Raw genomic sequence first — 17,949 nt, forward strand, 5'->3', positions numbered from 1 at the left:
CCTTTACCTCTGATCTGTCGATTTTCTTCTTACACTCCAGTGAAAAATACTTTAATCTCTGACAGTTTCTCCTTACAAATATTTTCATTAACTATAATCAAGCTACCTCTTGAACATATTTTACAACACACAAAAAGACTGAACTGTTGGATCTTTTTATCATATAATTATGTTCTTTAGCTTTTCAGTAATTTATGTAGTTCCTTCATTTAACCCTCTGAATCTTTAAAATATGCTCTTAAATATGTCAAAAGCAAAAGACATCACTGTGCAGAACTGGAAGTGTTACACTCTTCTGCACTGTACATGAAAACAGAAGCATGGTCTTGCTCTCTCCCAGTTTTCTGTGTTGCCAACTGTGTTTGTATTCTTTCTCTTTGCCACAGGATTATGCTGGGAGCTCAGACTGAGAATGTTGTCTCTGACTCTAAATGGTCCTCCATTTGGCCATACAGAAAACTAAAAGTAGTTATCCTGCTGCTTTGTTGAGGAGGAGGGAGATGATAAATCACAACTCTGAAAGATCAGTTGCTGCTGCAGTGCTTAGGCATTGAGAACTTCTGAAAGTCAGTCTTCCAAGCACCTCGCATGTTCTGAGTTTGAGCAAGTTAGGTTCTGCTCCTAGGCCCATCAGGTTCTATTGAAAACTTAAGCCAGAATAAGTACATCAAATACATGTAACAATACCAAGTCAAAAAGACTCTGAACCTCATTTGCTATGATGGAAACAGCAATAATGCCAGAGAAAGGAGAGATTACAATGAAGAGAGGGTCAGAAACAGATGCAGCTCCAGTGTGGGGCCTATTAGGTATTTAGATAATATTGTTATCTATAAAATTTTATATAAATCTTAATTTTATATATTCATATATATAGTTGTATTTGCATTTATACAAATACACACACCAAATCTTCTAAAATCTGAATTTAGATAATTTAGATAAATAACTGTACATCACAGGTGTGGACAATTTAGAATCTGAAACTTTCTGATAATGTCATTTGGCACTTAATTATCACAGTATACATGTATTGATTCCTTAGTGAAAGGAAAACTGTTGTGACTGCTGCATAGATTATTCATTGAATATTTGCAGTGTTTCGCATGTTGAACTGAAAATTTAAGTATCTGAATGAATCCTGAGAAATTACATTTATTCATAGTATTATTGCTGGTATCAGTAACAGAATTTATTTGTGTTATCTTGAACTATCAAACTGAGGCCTCTTACTGGGGATCAAAAAGAATAAACAAATTGCAGAAAAGCTGTATGCTACCTAGTGGTATAAAAAAACAGTTTCAAAGAGATTTACGTTAAAAAGACCCCTCAGTTGGGAGCAAAATAAAAATAGATTTCACTTGTTCCCTTCCAAATATTAATTATTTACATATATTATTTCTTTACATAGTCAAGATTAATTACCTTTATTTCAAAGATAAAGATAATCACTCAGAGAGATTTATGAAGATTTTTTCATTTCCTGCCATAAAACTACAAGGGCAATTATGTAATGAATTTCTACAGGGCTAAGACTTCACTTTCAACAACTTGACTAAGAAGCTGTACAAACATCAATAATTCAAAATAACACAGGGTGCAGGATTTAGATAAAACTTTTAAGGTTTTTTTATTGCCTTACCTAATTCATCAAAGTACGTTTCTGTTCCATCTTCATCCATTACTGAGCACACGAGTCTTGCTTTCAAAAATGTTGTCCACTTGTTCACAAGACTACGCTGACCACCTGTGTCATTCTGGAAAGGAATATTATTTTCAGAAAAAAAAAATAAATACAACACAGCTAAAATTTTACTGGGCTTTCTCTCACTTCCCTCAGGTTAATTTGACTCATCACCTAGACAATTATGCTGTTATATTCAATATAAAAAACAAATACGCCTAAACTAAATCCCCTCATCTAATCACTCCAGACACAGGAAAAACAAGAGCTAGTCTTCTGAGCAGACATTCTGTGCTGGGGCAGCAGGCTTGGGAGGGTTGGGCAGTAGATGTGAAGATATTGTGTGTAGGTATGATTGGAAAAGCTGTTTAGGTCTGTCTTGCTCCCTGACACCTAATGCAGGGAAGTCCATGCTACCTCTAAAAGGTCTAAGAGGCCTATGGAAGGACATTTCTTCTAATCCTGAGAGTAGTATAGCTGCATCTAACCTAGTAAGTCACGCTGAACCATGAGATGGACACTCTGAAGTAAGTTCAGGAATGGTGGCTAGCATGGGTCAAGCTACTTGCACTGTTGCAAATTCTGCTAGCTTGGTCCAGAGCTGGCTTGGTCACAGCTTGCTCAAGAATGTCTCCATCTCTCTCTAGTGCAAGGTAGAAACAGTAACTGGTAAGCCAGATGGTACAGTTCCTGCCTCATTCTGCCAGTGAACACCCTGGGTAAGAGCAGTACCTTCCAAAATGCATAGCATAATGCCCACCAAGGAAAGGGAAAAAGGAAATGAAGATGCTAGGCAAACATGATTTTCCTGAAATGCTGTGCACGTTTCACTGGTGCTGCTGGAGCTGGTAATTAAAATTTCTGGGTGACCCATATGGGGTATTTTGGAGTGGTATCTCTTGGCACCGTTGTACTAATATATTTGGCCAGTCTCAAAGGCCTTGATATATGAATATGACAGTATACAAGTATACAAATATAAATGAATTAGATTTATTTTCATTGGCTTTGGGGTTCTGCCACTGACTTCAGTGTAAGTTGAAACAGGCTGACACCTTTCAGAAATCATCTGGGCTTCATTATACAGTAACAATAACAAGTACAGCTATAATTGTGTGAAACATCTTCTTGCAAAATACTTAAAAAGGCCTTTGGGCACCCCCACTAAAAACAGAAAACATTGTAAAAGAGATCACATGCCTCATCAGGTTGCTAGAGGAGTTTTAACAGGATCCCAAACATGCCCTAACATCCATGCACAATATCACCAGCATCATATTCTAAAGAAGACCCAGGCAAGGAATACATAAACACAATTATCTTCCTGAACCTTTTCAAAAGAAAGAACTAAAAGTCTAGCAGTAATTGTGCTCCATTTCAGTGAAGATATTAATAGCTGCTTCAATCATTATTCATCTAGTTGATTATAGATATGAAAAAGGAAACAGAGACACTGAGGAGCACTGCGATTGTAAACTAATTACTGCACAGGAGTTGCCATAGTCCTGACTTTAATTTTTGTTTGTATGTTTTTAAAGTTAGGCTCACATGTACATCAGTGTGATAACTCAGAAAAGGACTCAAATCAACCCATTTAAAAGCTTGGCTCTGATATTTCCAATGTGTTTCAAAGACTTTGAGAATGTCTGTGTTTGTGTGAAAGACTTCACTGTCTTATAATTCAATTTTCTAAGGAAAGAATGTACCTCCTTTGTGCACAGGACAGCAAGTTTGGAAATTCAACACTGGAAAGTATTCTGAGTCAGTCAGAGAAATACACAAATTTCTGACTCTCTAAGTTTTTGTATCATTATAGATATAGCCAGATATACCTAACATGTTTAGACCCTAGCTGTGTGTTCAGTAACAGCTCTTATTAATTATGAATGTGGAAGTTGAAACAGGAAATTTATTTTGAATATAAATCAAAGGCGTTTCAATAATTTAGTCTTTTAACTTATCATGTCACACTGGCAGCTTGTCCCAACAACCTGGCAAACAAAAGAGTTCTTACTGGGCATATTCTTGCAATCATTGAATGAATTTGCTTTGTGCTGCCACTGTTGTCTGTGAGTCTCTCTTTGAAGAAGAAGTAGATTTTGGCATCGTTGGGGTCAGTGCCATCTGGGATAACATGAGCATCCACAAAAATAGGCTCTGAAATGAAACAGTGTACCAAGAAGTTGAAACCAAGAGATTTATCAGTATAAGCAAATAATGATTTGACAGTTACCGCCTTTTTCAAGGAAATGCTTTATAACACATGTAGAGGTACTGCTGTGGCTATCTGCCCAACCTTATGTGTGGATACACCAGATACCACCAGGCAAACGGCTCTTCACTGGCAGCCTTAAATTTCTGCATCCTCACATTTTCTCCCGCAGAAGATTTTTAGAAAAGCAATTGCTATACAGAATCAATAGTATTAGATAACTGCAGAGGTTCAGAAAACTTGGTGGGAAAGGGAATAATTATTGTGTTAACAGGGGCACTGAAGGAAAGACTCACTGAGGAAAAACATAAAAGTAAGCTGCTAAGAGACTCTTTAGGAAAAGAACAAGTAAGGTACTTTAAAAAAAGTATAAATAAGAGAAGAAAATAGCTGTTGGAACGCTGAAAAAGGAAAGCAGAATATGCAGATGCTTTAGCAGCATTTGAGTTCATATCAGAGGTTGATAAACATACCAAACACTGAACTAGTGTAATGCAAACTGCAATGTAATTTAAAATATACATTATGATACACAACTGACTGTGCACTAATTTCTTGCAATCCCTTATTAGGCAACCACTAGTGGTGTTGGTATCTGCATAACATGATTTGGCAATTTCCTTAGCTAAACTATAATGGACAGTGGAAAAAGTCTTCAGAAGAGCTCCCTTGTCTCAAGGAAGCAGGTTTCTGTATGAAGGCTATATCTTTTCAAGGACCAGGCAAGATTGCCTGATTGAAATGCAGTAGATATCTTAAAAAAAAAATCTGGTAGAAAGGTTGTATCTCTGACAAAAATCTCACTTTAGACTGCAGCATTTTTGTATTCACATGAGCCTATTCTCAATTAATATAGTAAGTGTCATGGCTCTGGTTCTAATAGAACATGAAAACAAACGGTGCTTGTCAAGTACTTGTCCTGAGCATATGTAACAGGTAGATTTTCCAGATATTAGGCACTTTAATGGTTCTTTTTCCCTAATTCACTTTAGGGTGTACACTTCAAGGAGTGCAGGTAAGTATAAGAAGGTATAGCAAACAAGAAAAATTTAGAAAGCAGACATAGTTTTTCACTACTAGTGAATTTCATTTATTCTGATTGCAATCCTGTGATTTCACTGCAGTCACAGCCACACAGGAATAACAAGAAAAAAACACAGTAACTTTACTTCAACATACCTAAAGGATTTTTTTCAATTGGAATTACTATGTTAATTGCTCTATAACCTTTTATATCTATCTCTGTTCAGAGACCACCATTTTAATTCAAAATAGTGTAATTGGAAGGAGTCTTCTTATCAGTAAAGTCAGGGAGAATTTTCACTTTGATTTCAGTGAAGCCAAGAGTTAAGTGCTCACACTCAGAAATTAGTTTTCCTGCTGTGTTTTGATAATCAGTTTGTTACCACTGAAATAAATGGCAATGACTGACACTGACTTCTCTGCTAATGGAACTCTGTTCTGCACACATTTTGAATGCAAGTGGTGGTGAGTGTTCTGTACAGAGGTGGATCAGCCCGAATCAATTGAAGCTGCAATTCATTATAAAAACCTTAGAATCAAAGGCTCTAATTTAAGGCAATGTCTGATGAATTAAAGGTGGAGAAAGCACTTCCCTAGACTGACAACTTGTCATTTGAAAAATTTTCATACACTTTCCCTTGAACAGCTTGGTTCAATACTAATCCAAAAAAGGCCATCAGGTGGTGTGGCCTAAAAGGCTGCTTCATGCAGTGAACCCTTTATAGTGCATTGTCTACAATATGTTTTTACACACATTTCTTCATGGTTCAACTTAATAAATTAAATTCAGAGAAAAGCTCTTTAAAATACAAAGTCCTTATTTTAAACAAAACAAAGCTGAATTTCTGTGGAACCCACTAAAAGCTCTGGTAAAACAAAGGCATCTCACCACTCAGCCACTTGGAGTTGTGCTGGTCAGTTCTCACTGCATTCCTCCTGGTCAGACTCCGAAAAATGGCAGCATCCGTCCCCATGAAATCAATATACATCCCTGAAAAAAGCTCTTCATCTGCAATGAATTGATACGGAGGAGAAAAAGGAAATGCATTATTATGTTTCTTCTGAAATTTATAGTTATTGATCTATTTTTATTTTAAACTCATCAGCTCTTTGTTTACAGATAAATATGGGGTCCTGGGCATGGGGTTCCCCTCTGATCTACAAAGATGCAATCTGGAATGCACGAGAGTCATCACATTTTTCTTAAAGACTTTGGGGATCTGCATAATTAAATGCAACAGCAGAATTGCATATTACAAAGTTTTGTTGCTCAACTTTCATTGCTAAGGATCACTGGAAAATCAGACTAGTGTTATCAAAAAGAATCACGTTCAACTTTTTAAGTACATACTTCAAAAAGCTATTTTTTTGCTGTGGGAGAAGACAAAATGACCAGGCTGAATTTACTGATGTAAACTGGCACAACATCTGTTGCAGTCAATGGACTGGTGCCAATTTTTACCAAAAGTATTGTCACGGCTGCCCCAGGCAGGCTCAAGCTGACTTCAGAATTGCAGAGGCCAGACAATCATATTAGTGAACTTTACACAGAATAATATGGAGCTACTATTGTCCCCTTTTATGTATTTGATTCTAAGTATAGGGTCATTATGCTTGAAGAGAATTAGACACGCAACTCTTACATTAACAGAACTATGAACTTCTGCTCCCTGTGCAGGGCTAAGAACTCAGTTCATCGGTCAGGATGTCTATCTGTGTTAGTGTGAGTCTGTGTGTGTGCATAAATATATGTATATATAATTATAATTCTAATTAAAAATACTATCATTTTCTACTCCATGAATAACCAAGCAATTTCCACTGACTAATGACATTGAAACCCCAGAGTAGAAAACAGTAGCTAAAATAAACTCTAACTCTCAGAGTGGGAGTGGTGACTGAATACATTCCAGTACAGCTGGGTCCTTTGATTGATGTTTTTGTCTGGATTCCTGGACTACCCAGAGAGTGTGGTCAAGCTGGCAAGAGCCACAGGTTCAGAAGCCCTTGAGGCTATTTTTATGATCTGTCTGTGTGCATCAATATGGAAGACTATTGGCTCATGAGAGAATTAAAACTCTGGAGATTTTGTTTTACTGCTGCTGGTTAGAGCCTGAACTGAACCCCTGCAGAACAGCCAGCAGCCACTCTTCTCTCATCTCTCCCAGTGATGACAAGATTCATACACAGGGGATTTAAACAATGCATTCGCTGCATGTTTGTGAGGCATTACTTCCTCAGCATGTCTTGACAGAAATATATTGGATCTATACTGTTTTATAACTGATTTTGGATATTAGCGTCATTGCCTCAATCTATTAGAGCTTTATTCTTATTATAAAATAAATTGGCTGAAAGAGATCAGGCTTATGGTTCTCCCTAAATGTTATGTACAGTACTGTGCACATGCACATACAGTTTAACAATAGTACTCCACCATATATACTTAATCCTATTACATATCAACTCTATTACATATGTCTTAAGCATTCCTAGTGTCTACTTGCTAATCATGTATCAGATTATATGTCAGCTCCACTTCCTTTAGGTTAAATTCTTAAATTCTGCACAGCACAACTAGTTCACACTATTTCTCTTTGTTAATGGGGGAATTACTGAATTGATGATGTATGTCTGCTTTTATAAATATCTCACAGTCTTGGTGGGGAGGGAGACATGCATCCTGCACAGTAGTTATGCCAAGCTTTTTCAAAAGGCATTTTTCATTGCTTTGATGCAAAAGTGTCTTTGTATAATAGCAAATTGTACCAAGTTCAATTTTGTTTTCATAGCATCACTTTCCTCTGAGGGGTGAACCAGCTTTCCTGTTGCATTCTAGGCTAGTGATACCCAAAACTGTCAAGAAATTTCAGCTGTATTTAAAAATAGTTCTTTTGTTGTGGAAGAGTTATCTGGTCTGGCAGTATTTCCTGTCTTCTGAGGGGAGGAGAAGGAATTCCTCCTGCAGAAGAACACTCAAAGGAGATTCTAGTACATGGGCTCAGTCCTTGCATTTTAACTCAAGTTGTAATTTATAAAATCTTCTGTTTTCCAGCAGGGATCCTGAGGCTATATTCAAGCCTAAAATTCTGAAGTGACTGGGCTCTGTAATAACCGGGAGAAAGCATAAAAAGTCTGTGCGACTCTTTTGAAAAAGAGTGTGACTTTTGTGGAATAATTTAAGTTTTTCAGATTAATAATGTAATGAAAGATAAGTCAAACACTAGAGTAGGACCCTTCAGTCACCTAACTGAGACATGAGAGAAAATAAAACAAAGTCTACTAAGATGAACAAAGCTGCCATAGACCTTTTGTCGAAAATGAACAGTTTACTCTATATACAGTAATTCAGGAACAATGTACTTTAATTGTGTTTCATCAAATCTGGAAGGAACAAGGAAAGGAAACTTCATTTTTTTAATGACAGTTGATTAACTCAATACCAGAAGAGCAATGAATAGCAGTGGATTAATCCATCACTGACTTTGAACAAACATTTTCTTTGCACACAGTGTCTGTAAACACTGACCATAGAACACCAATGAGATAAAGATACAAGTGCATCCAAGGTTCAGAGGTATCTAGGTAGCATTTACCTGTCTTCTTGAGGTGTTTTCAGTGCAGTACTTCTATGCACCAAGTTTTATTTCCTAAGAAAACCTGACAAATTTGGGCAAATGCTGTTCCCTTCATAGCCAAAAATGTAGCAAGGAGTAGACACACATTGAAAAATCAAGGCTTTGGCACTAGAAGTCTGTAAACGTCCTGCAAATGTGATAGGTCAGGTTACACTAAGTCTTTATAATGTGCCTCCTAGTTGGAAAAAAACATGAAAAAAACAAAAAGGGATTATTTCACTGATGACTTAGGTTGCACAAAGCCTATGCCCCCTTTGAGTTTTCACTTAGATATGCAATAGGCACTTCAGCAATTCTTTGCATGGCGTGTATCTCACAGTCACTTGAGTACAGTCACCACTAATTCACAATAATCTTTGTGTCAGTTGTACCACTTTCTGGCCATTCAAATGGAGGAAAATTGCAAAATGGTTTGGGTATAAAGCCAATTGAAAAATGAAGAGCCTTGCAATAACTAGTGGGCCCTACGGCAGAGTTGACAACAAAAATGAAATTAAAGTAACTGAAGTCTTCAGGCTTTCTTTCCCTTGCTACTCTGAGATTTTACAAATAATTGAATGAGACACAAGTGCTGTCTAGATGAACAAGGTCAGAAACTGTTCAAACATAAAATGCTAGACAGGGTAATGCAAATTTGAAACTAACCCTGGGAAAAATGTGTAAGCTGGAAAAGGGACAATCTTTTGTTCTCTCTCCCCTTTTCAACAGCTTATTTCTGCATTTTATTTGTACACCCACTTTTTATGTAAATCTTGAAACAAGGATGGACCCAACCCTTGTGCCCATTAGGCAGACACAAGGTGTTGCTCCTTGGAGGCTGAATTCTGTGTCCAGCTGATTTCAGGCATCCCACCAGTCCACACCACACATGATTGTATGGGTTTAGACCTCAGCAACTTGCAGTATTTTTACTTACTGATCATGACAGACACCGTGTTCACATTAGGGTTGAAAGAACAGCGTCCCTTTCCTGATTCACACTTGGAGTCGATCTTGAAGATTTGTTCCTGCAATGTAGATTTGTGTGTCACTTCTCATTTCAGAAACCATCAGATATAAATTGATTTTTATGCTTGGCTGTTTCCAGCATTAACAACGCTCAGCATTACTGGTCACTTTTGCTGCACTTTCAGCAGTTTAGCCTTCCTACTCAGAATTTCATCACATTTCTAGACAATTTTTTCATTGGTACCCAGTTTTTTCAAGACTCTTGTTATAAGGGACCTTGACAGGCTGGAGAGGTGGGCCAGTTCCAACCTCATGAAGTTCAACAAGGCCAACTGCAGGGTCCTGCACCTGAGGCGGTGCAACCCCAGGCACAAATACAGCCAGAGGGAAGAATGGCTGGAGAGCAGTCCTGAGGAGAAGGACTTGGGGGTGGTAGTTGATGAGAAACTCAACATTGGCTGCCAGTGTGAATTGGAGCCCAGAGAGCAACTGCATCCTGGGCTGCATCAAAAGAAGTGTGGCCAGCAGGGCCAGGGAGGTGATTCTGCTTCTCTGTTCTGCTCTAGTCAGACCCCACCTGGAATACTGTGTACAGTTCTGGTGCCCTCAGCACAAGAAAGATATAGACCTGTTGGAGAGGGTCCAGAGAAGGGCCACCAAGATGACCAAAGGCCTGGAGGACCTGTGCTATGAAGACAAGCTGAGACAGTTGGGGCTGTTCAGCCTGGAGAAGAAAAGGCTCTGGAGAGACCTTGTAGTGGACTTCCAGTACTTGAAAGGGGCTACAGAAAAGCTGGGGAGGTGCTTTTCATCAGAGAAGATAGTGACAGAACAAGAGGTAATGGTTTTAAATGGAGATAGAGGAGAGGAGATTTAGGTTAGCTATTAGGAAGAAATTCTTCACTATAAGAGTGGTGAGGAACTGGAATGGTTTGCCCAGGGAGGTTGTTGATGCCCCATCCCTGGAGGTTTTTAAGGCCAGGTTGGATGAGGTTTTGTGCAACCTGATCTAGTGGTAGGGTTCCCTGCTCATGGCAGGGGGGTTGGAACTTGATGCTCTTTAAGGTCCCTTCCAACCTTAATGTTTCTATGATTCTATGATTCTGTGATTCTAAATTCAGGACACTGAAACAAATAATTTTTCCCTCTAGCTCAGTTATGCTTTTGAGAGGTTGACTTATCTCTGCAATACCATTTGTGGAGATTACTTCCGTGTTTTTGAAGTTATTTATCCTTTATTTGCTTAATACATGGTAGTAATTACACTAGTCCAGAACATTACTACTAGAACAATAATAAATATTAACTAAAAACATTGCAACTGTAATTTGGAGATAGTATAAAACATTTGCTCTTTACTGAGGTATCAGACCTACAAAAATGCCCGAAATCATACTTATTTTCATAAATACCGTCTATTGGATTGTGTGTAGAGCTCCAGTTACATAGTAATAGATGATTTATCAATACCTTTTGCAATAGCCTGAAATCTCTTGGACATATTTTGGTGTTTAGGGTATGGGACTTTTTTTATATTTTATGTGATTTATAAATAGGAAATATATTTGGCAAAGTAGAAGCAACCTGCATTACATCTTGAAATACAGTCTGAATATATTTAGAAAAATTCATGCATCTCAGTGCACTTCTTTGTTCCCACCTATACTGAAGAGCACAATATGCTGAGCAAGCAGGGACTCTTGGGTCCAAGCCCATTCCTTAAAAACTCCCATCAATAATGGCTGAGACATAAATCCAGAGCACAGACTTGTATACCAAACCAACAACTTGTTCCTAGCATCCCATAACAGACTTCCAATCTTTAATAACACACCAAAACACACAATTCTGAGGAAAAAAACACCCAAACTTAAAATGTTTCTGTTTCAACAGAAAAAGGTAGCTGACAAAAATTCCAAAGAAAGGCTTCTGTGATGTAGATGCCAATGTACTACTTATTCAACTAAGGGCAGGAACTCTTTATATTCCCTTTAGCAATTAATGTAAATCACAGGGGAAGGGGGATGCCACACAGATCACTGAGCAGCCATTTGGCAACATCAAATTGGAGACTCCAAAAAATTGAAGTGCTCAGCTACAGGAGGAAGTTTTCATATCCATTATCCCATATCTCTTTTCCCTCTGTTTTCTTTTGCCTAATTTAATCACAGAGAGCTTATCTATTGTTTCAGTAATAAGCTTTCTAAACAGTCTTAAAACGTAAGTATGAAGTTTCTAATATGATCTTGGGGTTTTGGTTTTATTTGTTGTTTTACTTCTAGATTAATGTGCAGCTTGATGTTAATCTAAATTTACTATGTTATACCACTATTTATCAATTCAAAATGCCCATAACTGCACTATTAAACTAGCTCCAGGATTAGACTTGATTTTCATATATATTAAACTACTTTTTAGTCTATAATTAATTCGCATAGTGATTAAATTTCCTCCTATTACATTTATTTTGACATTAGAATATATTTGGGTGACTAAGAGAGTCATTAGCAAAGACCAAAGTATGCAGTATGCCAAGCAAGAAAATTAATTCATTTTTAACCCCTGTTTTGGGGAAAAGGGAACATTGTACCTCATGAATGAAACTTCCTTTTTTTGTGAGATTATGTGGAATCTGGAGACAAAAGAGCAAAACAGGCTCTGTTCTTATGATTGTTGGATAGGACTCTCAGTGTTAGGCTTTGTAGCTTCTACAAAAAAACAGATGTTCTTTCTAAAATATCTATTTTGCACATGCAAAACCAGCCTTCTGTGAATGGAAAACTGTACTAAATTAAAGGTGGAAATGATAAAAGCAAATAAAAAAATGAGTTCTCACTAGTCCCACCAGCACTACATAGTTTTTCATTCTGCTCTATTACTTAGTCATACACTGATATATGCAATAAGTTCAGAAGGAAATGCTTGATTTTAAACTGTTATGCTATTGTTGGCCTGTACAGTAATGGCTTTGAGCTTGTGATGCCTACAGTGAAGTGTCTGACAGACTCCAGACGTCTGAAACAGCAGTTTATTTAATCTATTGATCATAGGCATGCAGCTATACAGTCATTCTGCTCTTCCAAGACATGTATATTTTTAACTTAAGAAATTTAACATCTTGCATCATCTGGAGATGTCATTTCCCACCCATCCCTTCTCTCCCCTCAACCTCATTTACAAAATCTCTAAAATAATGATATTCCAAGTTCTCTGGGCTGCAGTACTACTACTTAAGCAGATAAAGGAAAACTGCATTAATTACAGACAAATGAGATCACTTTTCATATTTTAAATTATTTGTCAAGAAATAGGATAATGCTGAGGAAAGCTGACCTCAGTTTCAAAATATATCAAAATAAGTTAATGCAGACCCATTAAGCAGAACAATTGATTTACTATTCAGTCCTGTTTGCTTGGGCTTTTATAACCAAGCTATGAACCTCTTATTTTAGAGAATTCATTAGAACTGAAGGTGCAGTGATGCAGATTACATACTTTGTTAGGGAGGCTGGAGCCAGGTATGGATCTACCAAAAGTCACTGAGATCATTCCATGCAAACCTACCTGGAGAAACAATGATTTATCACCTCCTTGGCAACCTCTGCAGTAGCCTTGGGTCTTGGCCAGAATTCCCATCTTACTCGCAATGAAATCAGTGATGAATTTCCCAGTCTTTTCCCTAGGAGCCAGCCCAGCTTTTAAAGCTGCCCTTACATGGCAAAACTCCAGGTAGCACACTCTGATCTTCCTTCCGAACACATCTGCTTCCATATTTTACAGGAAAATATACTGCACACCCCTGTGCCTGCAGACATGAATCTGACCCAAAAGCTACTGAGGTGCTGGGTCTTGGTTAAGCACTTTTCTTTCTCCTTCTGGTTGCTTAATTTATTACCTATTACATTTGCACATAAACAAACATTTAACTTTCAAATCAGGAAACCTGGGCAATATTCTTACGAAACAACTGGTCCTTTGTATATTGAAAACTGAATCTAGAAAAACTGGACACCTATCTAGAGAAAATAAGATGTACATCCTGGAAGATCCCACAGTGGTGAGAAAGCTTGACAGACTTCATCCCAGCAGAACCTACCGGGGCAAAACTTGTGCAGTTAGAGTTACCTTTACTGGGAGTGTGAAGAGTTAGTCCACTTAAGGGCTTCTCCCAGGACTCAGTAACAGATGGGAATTATAAAAAGCAGACTGCACATTTTACTTTTTATTTAACTGGCCATCTCCTTTTAAGTATTTCCTGATAATTTTTCCAACACATACCAGGAATAAAATCACCAAACAATGTCAAATAAAAAGTAGCATCAAATGTAGCCCAGAATTTTATATGACTGTGGGATTTTGGACAGCCATCAAATTTGAGGCATGGCTTTTGATCATGGTTTTGTTTCTTGCTCATAATAGGTCAGAAAAGGATGCATCTTTGTTCTTTTTCTATTTGACATGGGTGAAGGAACCTATTTGGATCATTGTTTTTTGCATTCTCAAAATTTAGAGCTTTGCATAACACAAGCAAGATACCCAACAGAATGAGTGGATAAAATGGAACAGGACGTACCTCGGACCTGCGCCCTCTGTTCACGTACACGCACACAGGGCTGAAGGCGCCGCTGCCGCAGACGTACAGGTGGGTGCGATTGTACGACTGGATCACGCGCACAAAATTTCCACAGCCATGCTGCAGGAAAGACAGGGAAAAAAAAAAATCACATTGGCTTATGTTATTAGATGTTGGGAACTCTAGGTAATATGGACTGTTCATAATTTTAGTAATATCATGGAAACAGCTATCGAGTCTCTGTCTCTGGATTTGAACAGCTGTAGACTTCTGTTTTCTTTTCATGCCATTTTGCCTAGTCTGGGAACTGTAACTCTTCTCTAGTGCCCTATCAATGCCCAGTCCTTGCACTCTAGGTACCTCCTGGATTGTTTGTGTTAAGCAGAGTCATTCTACCAACATATGTCAGGGTGGTTGAAGTCTCCCATGAGGACCATGCCTTGCGAATGTGAAGCTGCTCCTATCTGTCTATATAGTGCCTCATCTATATTATCCTCCTGCTCAGGCAACCTGTAGCAAACCCCCACCATGTTTTTTCTTCCCCTTAATTTTAACCCGTAAGCTCTCTGTGGGCTCCTCATCCGTCCCTAGGGAGAGCTCCATGTACTCCAGCAGGTCTTTGACATAGAGGGCAAAACCCCCATCCCGTCTCCCCTGTCTGTCCTTCCTAAAGAGTTTATAACCCTCCAGTCTGGTGCTTCAGTCATAGGAGCCATCCCACCAGGTCTCAGTGATGGCAATGGGATCATAGCCCTGCAGGTTCACCCTCATCCCTAATTCCTCTTGTTTATTCACTATGCTGTGTGCATTTGTATAAAGGCATTTAAGCTGGGTGTCCAGTAAGGTTGCCTGACTAGCTGACCTGACCACCACACCACCCCTAGGCTCATCTGTAGAAAGCCTGGCTTTATCCACCACCCCCTTCCAACCTAGTTTAAAGCTCTATCAATGAGTCTCAGTAATTCCTGCCCTAGTACCCTTTTTCCCCTGTGGGACAGGGTCTTCCCATCCAATTTTAGTAGGCCCAGTGTCCTGTAAACCAAACCATGATCAAAAAACCCAAAGTCCTGTTGGTAGAACCTGGATTTACAGTTTTCTTCTTACGGCATGTACCTTTCTTTTCTTGCTCTTTCCTTTTTTGACTATGCACCTTGGGTTTAAAATAGATTTTTTTCTTAAAGTTTTTCTTACTGAGATCCCATAACTGCCTTCATATTCAATCATACAAACCTTCACTAAAGACAGTAAGAAATGCACGTGTTTTGTGAGTGCAGGATGGGAAACTGTGTCATCAGTCACCTTCATGAAAATCAGTGGAGTTAATCCTTGTTCAGCAGACTGAACAGTTTATTTATATGTAAAGGCATTCACAGTTTTGGTTCAGCATGAGCTGGTACCATACCACAACATCTAAAAACTGGTTCATAATTCAGAGTGATTCAGAGTAGTTCAGAGTTCAGAGAAGTTTCTCTACAAGGAACACTGCATGTCTTCAGTTAAGTGTTAGCTCTAGCTATATCAGAAAAATCCTTTAGCCCAGTGAAAATACATTTTTTTCTCTAAAGCTGAGGGCTGTTTCTAAATGTTTCAATTTTCTAATATCCAGCTATCTTAGTTTGGCTCAAAAGCAGCTTTAGTAATGTCTTGCTATCAAAATCATGTTTTGCTCACCAGTATTACCAATCCACATTACAGCTGTGGAAAGGGAAGGAATACAGGTGAAGGTATGCCACTAGCTTGTATCTGCCAAGTGTAAACTGATGCTTTCTTTTCTTGCTGTTTGCAGAAAACTTTTCTAGAAGACTCTTAAGTAAAGGATTACTGAGAAATTCCAGAATGAAAGTCTGCGGGGATCAGGACCAGGAAACTATGTCTACATGAACAGTACTAGTACATGGCACTTGCTACTCTGTTTCAGTATAATTCCATGAAGTTTCCAAAGTATCTACGACAGGGACAAAGGGGTGGTTAGATAGCTCTTCTTTAAGGACAGCCTTCTGAGGTAACTGTCTGATACACGCTGTGTCTTCACGTCTCTTCACCGATGATTTACAAAGAAGGAACACAAGTTTGCTCAATAGTAATGTTCTCATTTTTTAATGTTGTTCAGCAGGAAGTCCATCTTATGACCTCCGAGCCTTTGCCCTTCTCTCTAGTGTGGAATCTCTGAACTCCATCCACAATTTGCTATATGACTAATCTGAGTACTGTACTGTGACTCTACAACCCAACAAAGCAAGAAACTGCTACTTCAGAATATATCCTGTAGGACTGCCATTCCAGAGCACATACACTTCAGTTTATTTCACTTTCCTTGATACTGGAGTGCTTTGTGGTTTTAAATCAATTTGGTCTGAGGTGACATGAGATAGTTGTCTTGAGGATGGATGTTTGTCAAAGGTGGTGACTAACCAGTAGATATTCACATGCTACTGGTGCTTCTCTTGGAGCTGATACCAAAACTCAGTAGCAGTGTCTGGGCAACTGCTATTCTCCAGACATCTGAGTCAGACATCTATGCCCTAGGATCTCGTCACAGCAGATGAAGAGAAATAGATGTCACACTAATGTAAGCATTCAGCTTAGCCTGGTGAACGTACTATTTAGAGCTGACAAATCCTTTTCAGTAACAAAAATGGGAGCCAAAGAAGACAAATTCTGACACCAATGTTTGTCTACTGGCAGGGCAAAAAAAAACCCCTCTGCATCTCCATTGGAAAAAAAAATAATCAAAAAAAAATCACTGATTGCAAGAAGTCCTTTACTGGCTGCTCCAAGTCTACTTATTTCTCTTTTACTTTGTGATAATCACTATTCTCTGATAGGCCAAACATAATTATGTATTTAAGCCCCCTGCTTTTTCTTTTTTTTAAATTTTAAATTCTTAATGCTTCTTAATTCATTCTTTGCTTCTCCCATTATCACCAGGAATTAAACTCACAAGAATCCCATTAAAATAGAACTGTTGTGATTCAGCATTGGGTTCTCTTTTTCTCATTATTTTGATGAGCTTTCAATAAGACACATCACTGATTTTAGTGGGAGCAGCTGCTATTTTTCAGTAACTTTTTTTTCTCTTTTAGACTCTTGAAGGTGAATACTAAGAAACTGAATGCAAACTTCTATTTTTGGAACTTGACTTTTCTTCTGCAATGCACATGCAGGGGCTTAAAAAAATCAGTTAAAGTTGATTCACATGGACATTCTTAATTAAGTATGTTACAGGATATTAGCTTTACTCACAATTAAACTGTTGTAAAAAGAGGTTCTATCCAGAAATCTGTCGAAGAATGCAGCAACATTTGGGTACTTCACTATGATTAAAAGCGAGGAAAGTCTCACTACTAAATCACTAAGATTAAAAGTTTTCTGGAGAATCCACTACATAGCAGAGTCTTATGTTTGGTTTCTGTTGTTGTTTGATTTGTTTTTGTTTTTTTTTTCTCATGGAACACATTTTATATACTACTATCTGCTTAAAGTATTATCTATATTTTTCCTATTTTTTTTCCCTGGAAGAGTGTCATCATATGTTGTAAAAATGACAGATTAAATTTGTATTTCAGAGAAAATTCCTTTAACTAGTTTATGGCAAGTTGATGATGCAGTTGACATAGTAACTAGGGTCACTATTATTTACCATTAATAAAGGTCTATCTTTTATTTTCATATTTAGTGCAACGTAACAGACCAATAGGTAGCTGTAGAATTTACTGTACATTGCAGTAACCAGAACAATTTAAAGAAGCATATAAAAATAGGATATTCAATAGGTTTTCAGTACATTAGCTATCAGGACATAAAGCAGATAAGCTGCCATACCAACGATAACAGAGTTCAGAATCATTCTGTTGCTTTGCAGCAATTAAGT

General features: G+C 38.0%; 1 protein-coding gene across 1 annotated transcript in view; it reads right to left on the bottom strand.

The window, feature by feature from the left end:
• Window positions 1–17,949, bottom strand: part of SEMA3C (semaphorin 3C) — a 122,908-nt gene that overhangs the window by 34,018 nt on the left and 70,941 nt on the right. Inside the window, exons 5-9 of the mRNA XM_051636380.1 lie at window positions 14,079–14,198; window positions 9,474–9,564; window positions 5,809–5,928; window positions 3,699–3,841; window positions 1,643–1,757 (exon numbers count right to left, since the gene is read on the bottom strand). Coding sequence (XP_051492340.1) covers window positions 1,643–1,757; window positions 3,699–3,841; window positions 5,809–5,928; window positions 9,474–9,564; window positions 14,079–14,198 — 589 coding nt within the window. The remainder of the gene's footprint in view (window positions 1–1,642; window positions 1,758–3,698; window positions 3,842–5,808; window positions 5,929–9,473; window positions 9,565–14,078; window positions 14,199–17,949) is intronic.

The sequence above is a fragment of the Apus apus genome, chromosome 1 (genome assembly GCF_020740795.1).
Source record: "Apus apus isolate bApuApu2 chromosome 1, bApuApu2.pri.cur, whole genome shotgun sequence".
In the NCBI taxonomy this organism is placed as follows: domain Eukaryota; kingdom Metazoa; phylum Chordata; class Aves; order Apodiformes; family Apodidae; genus Apus; species Apus apus.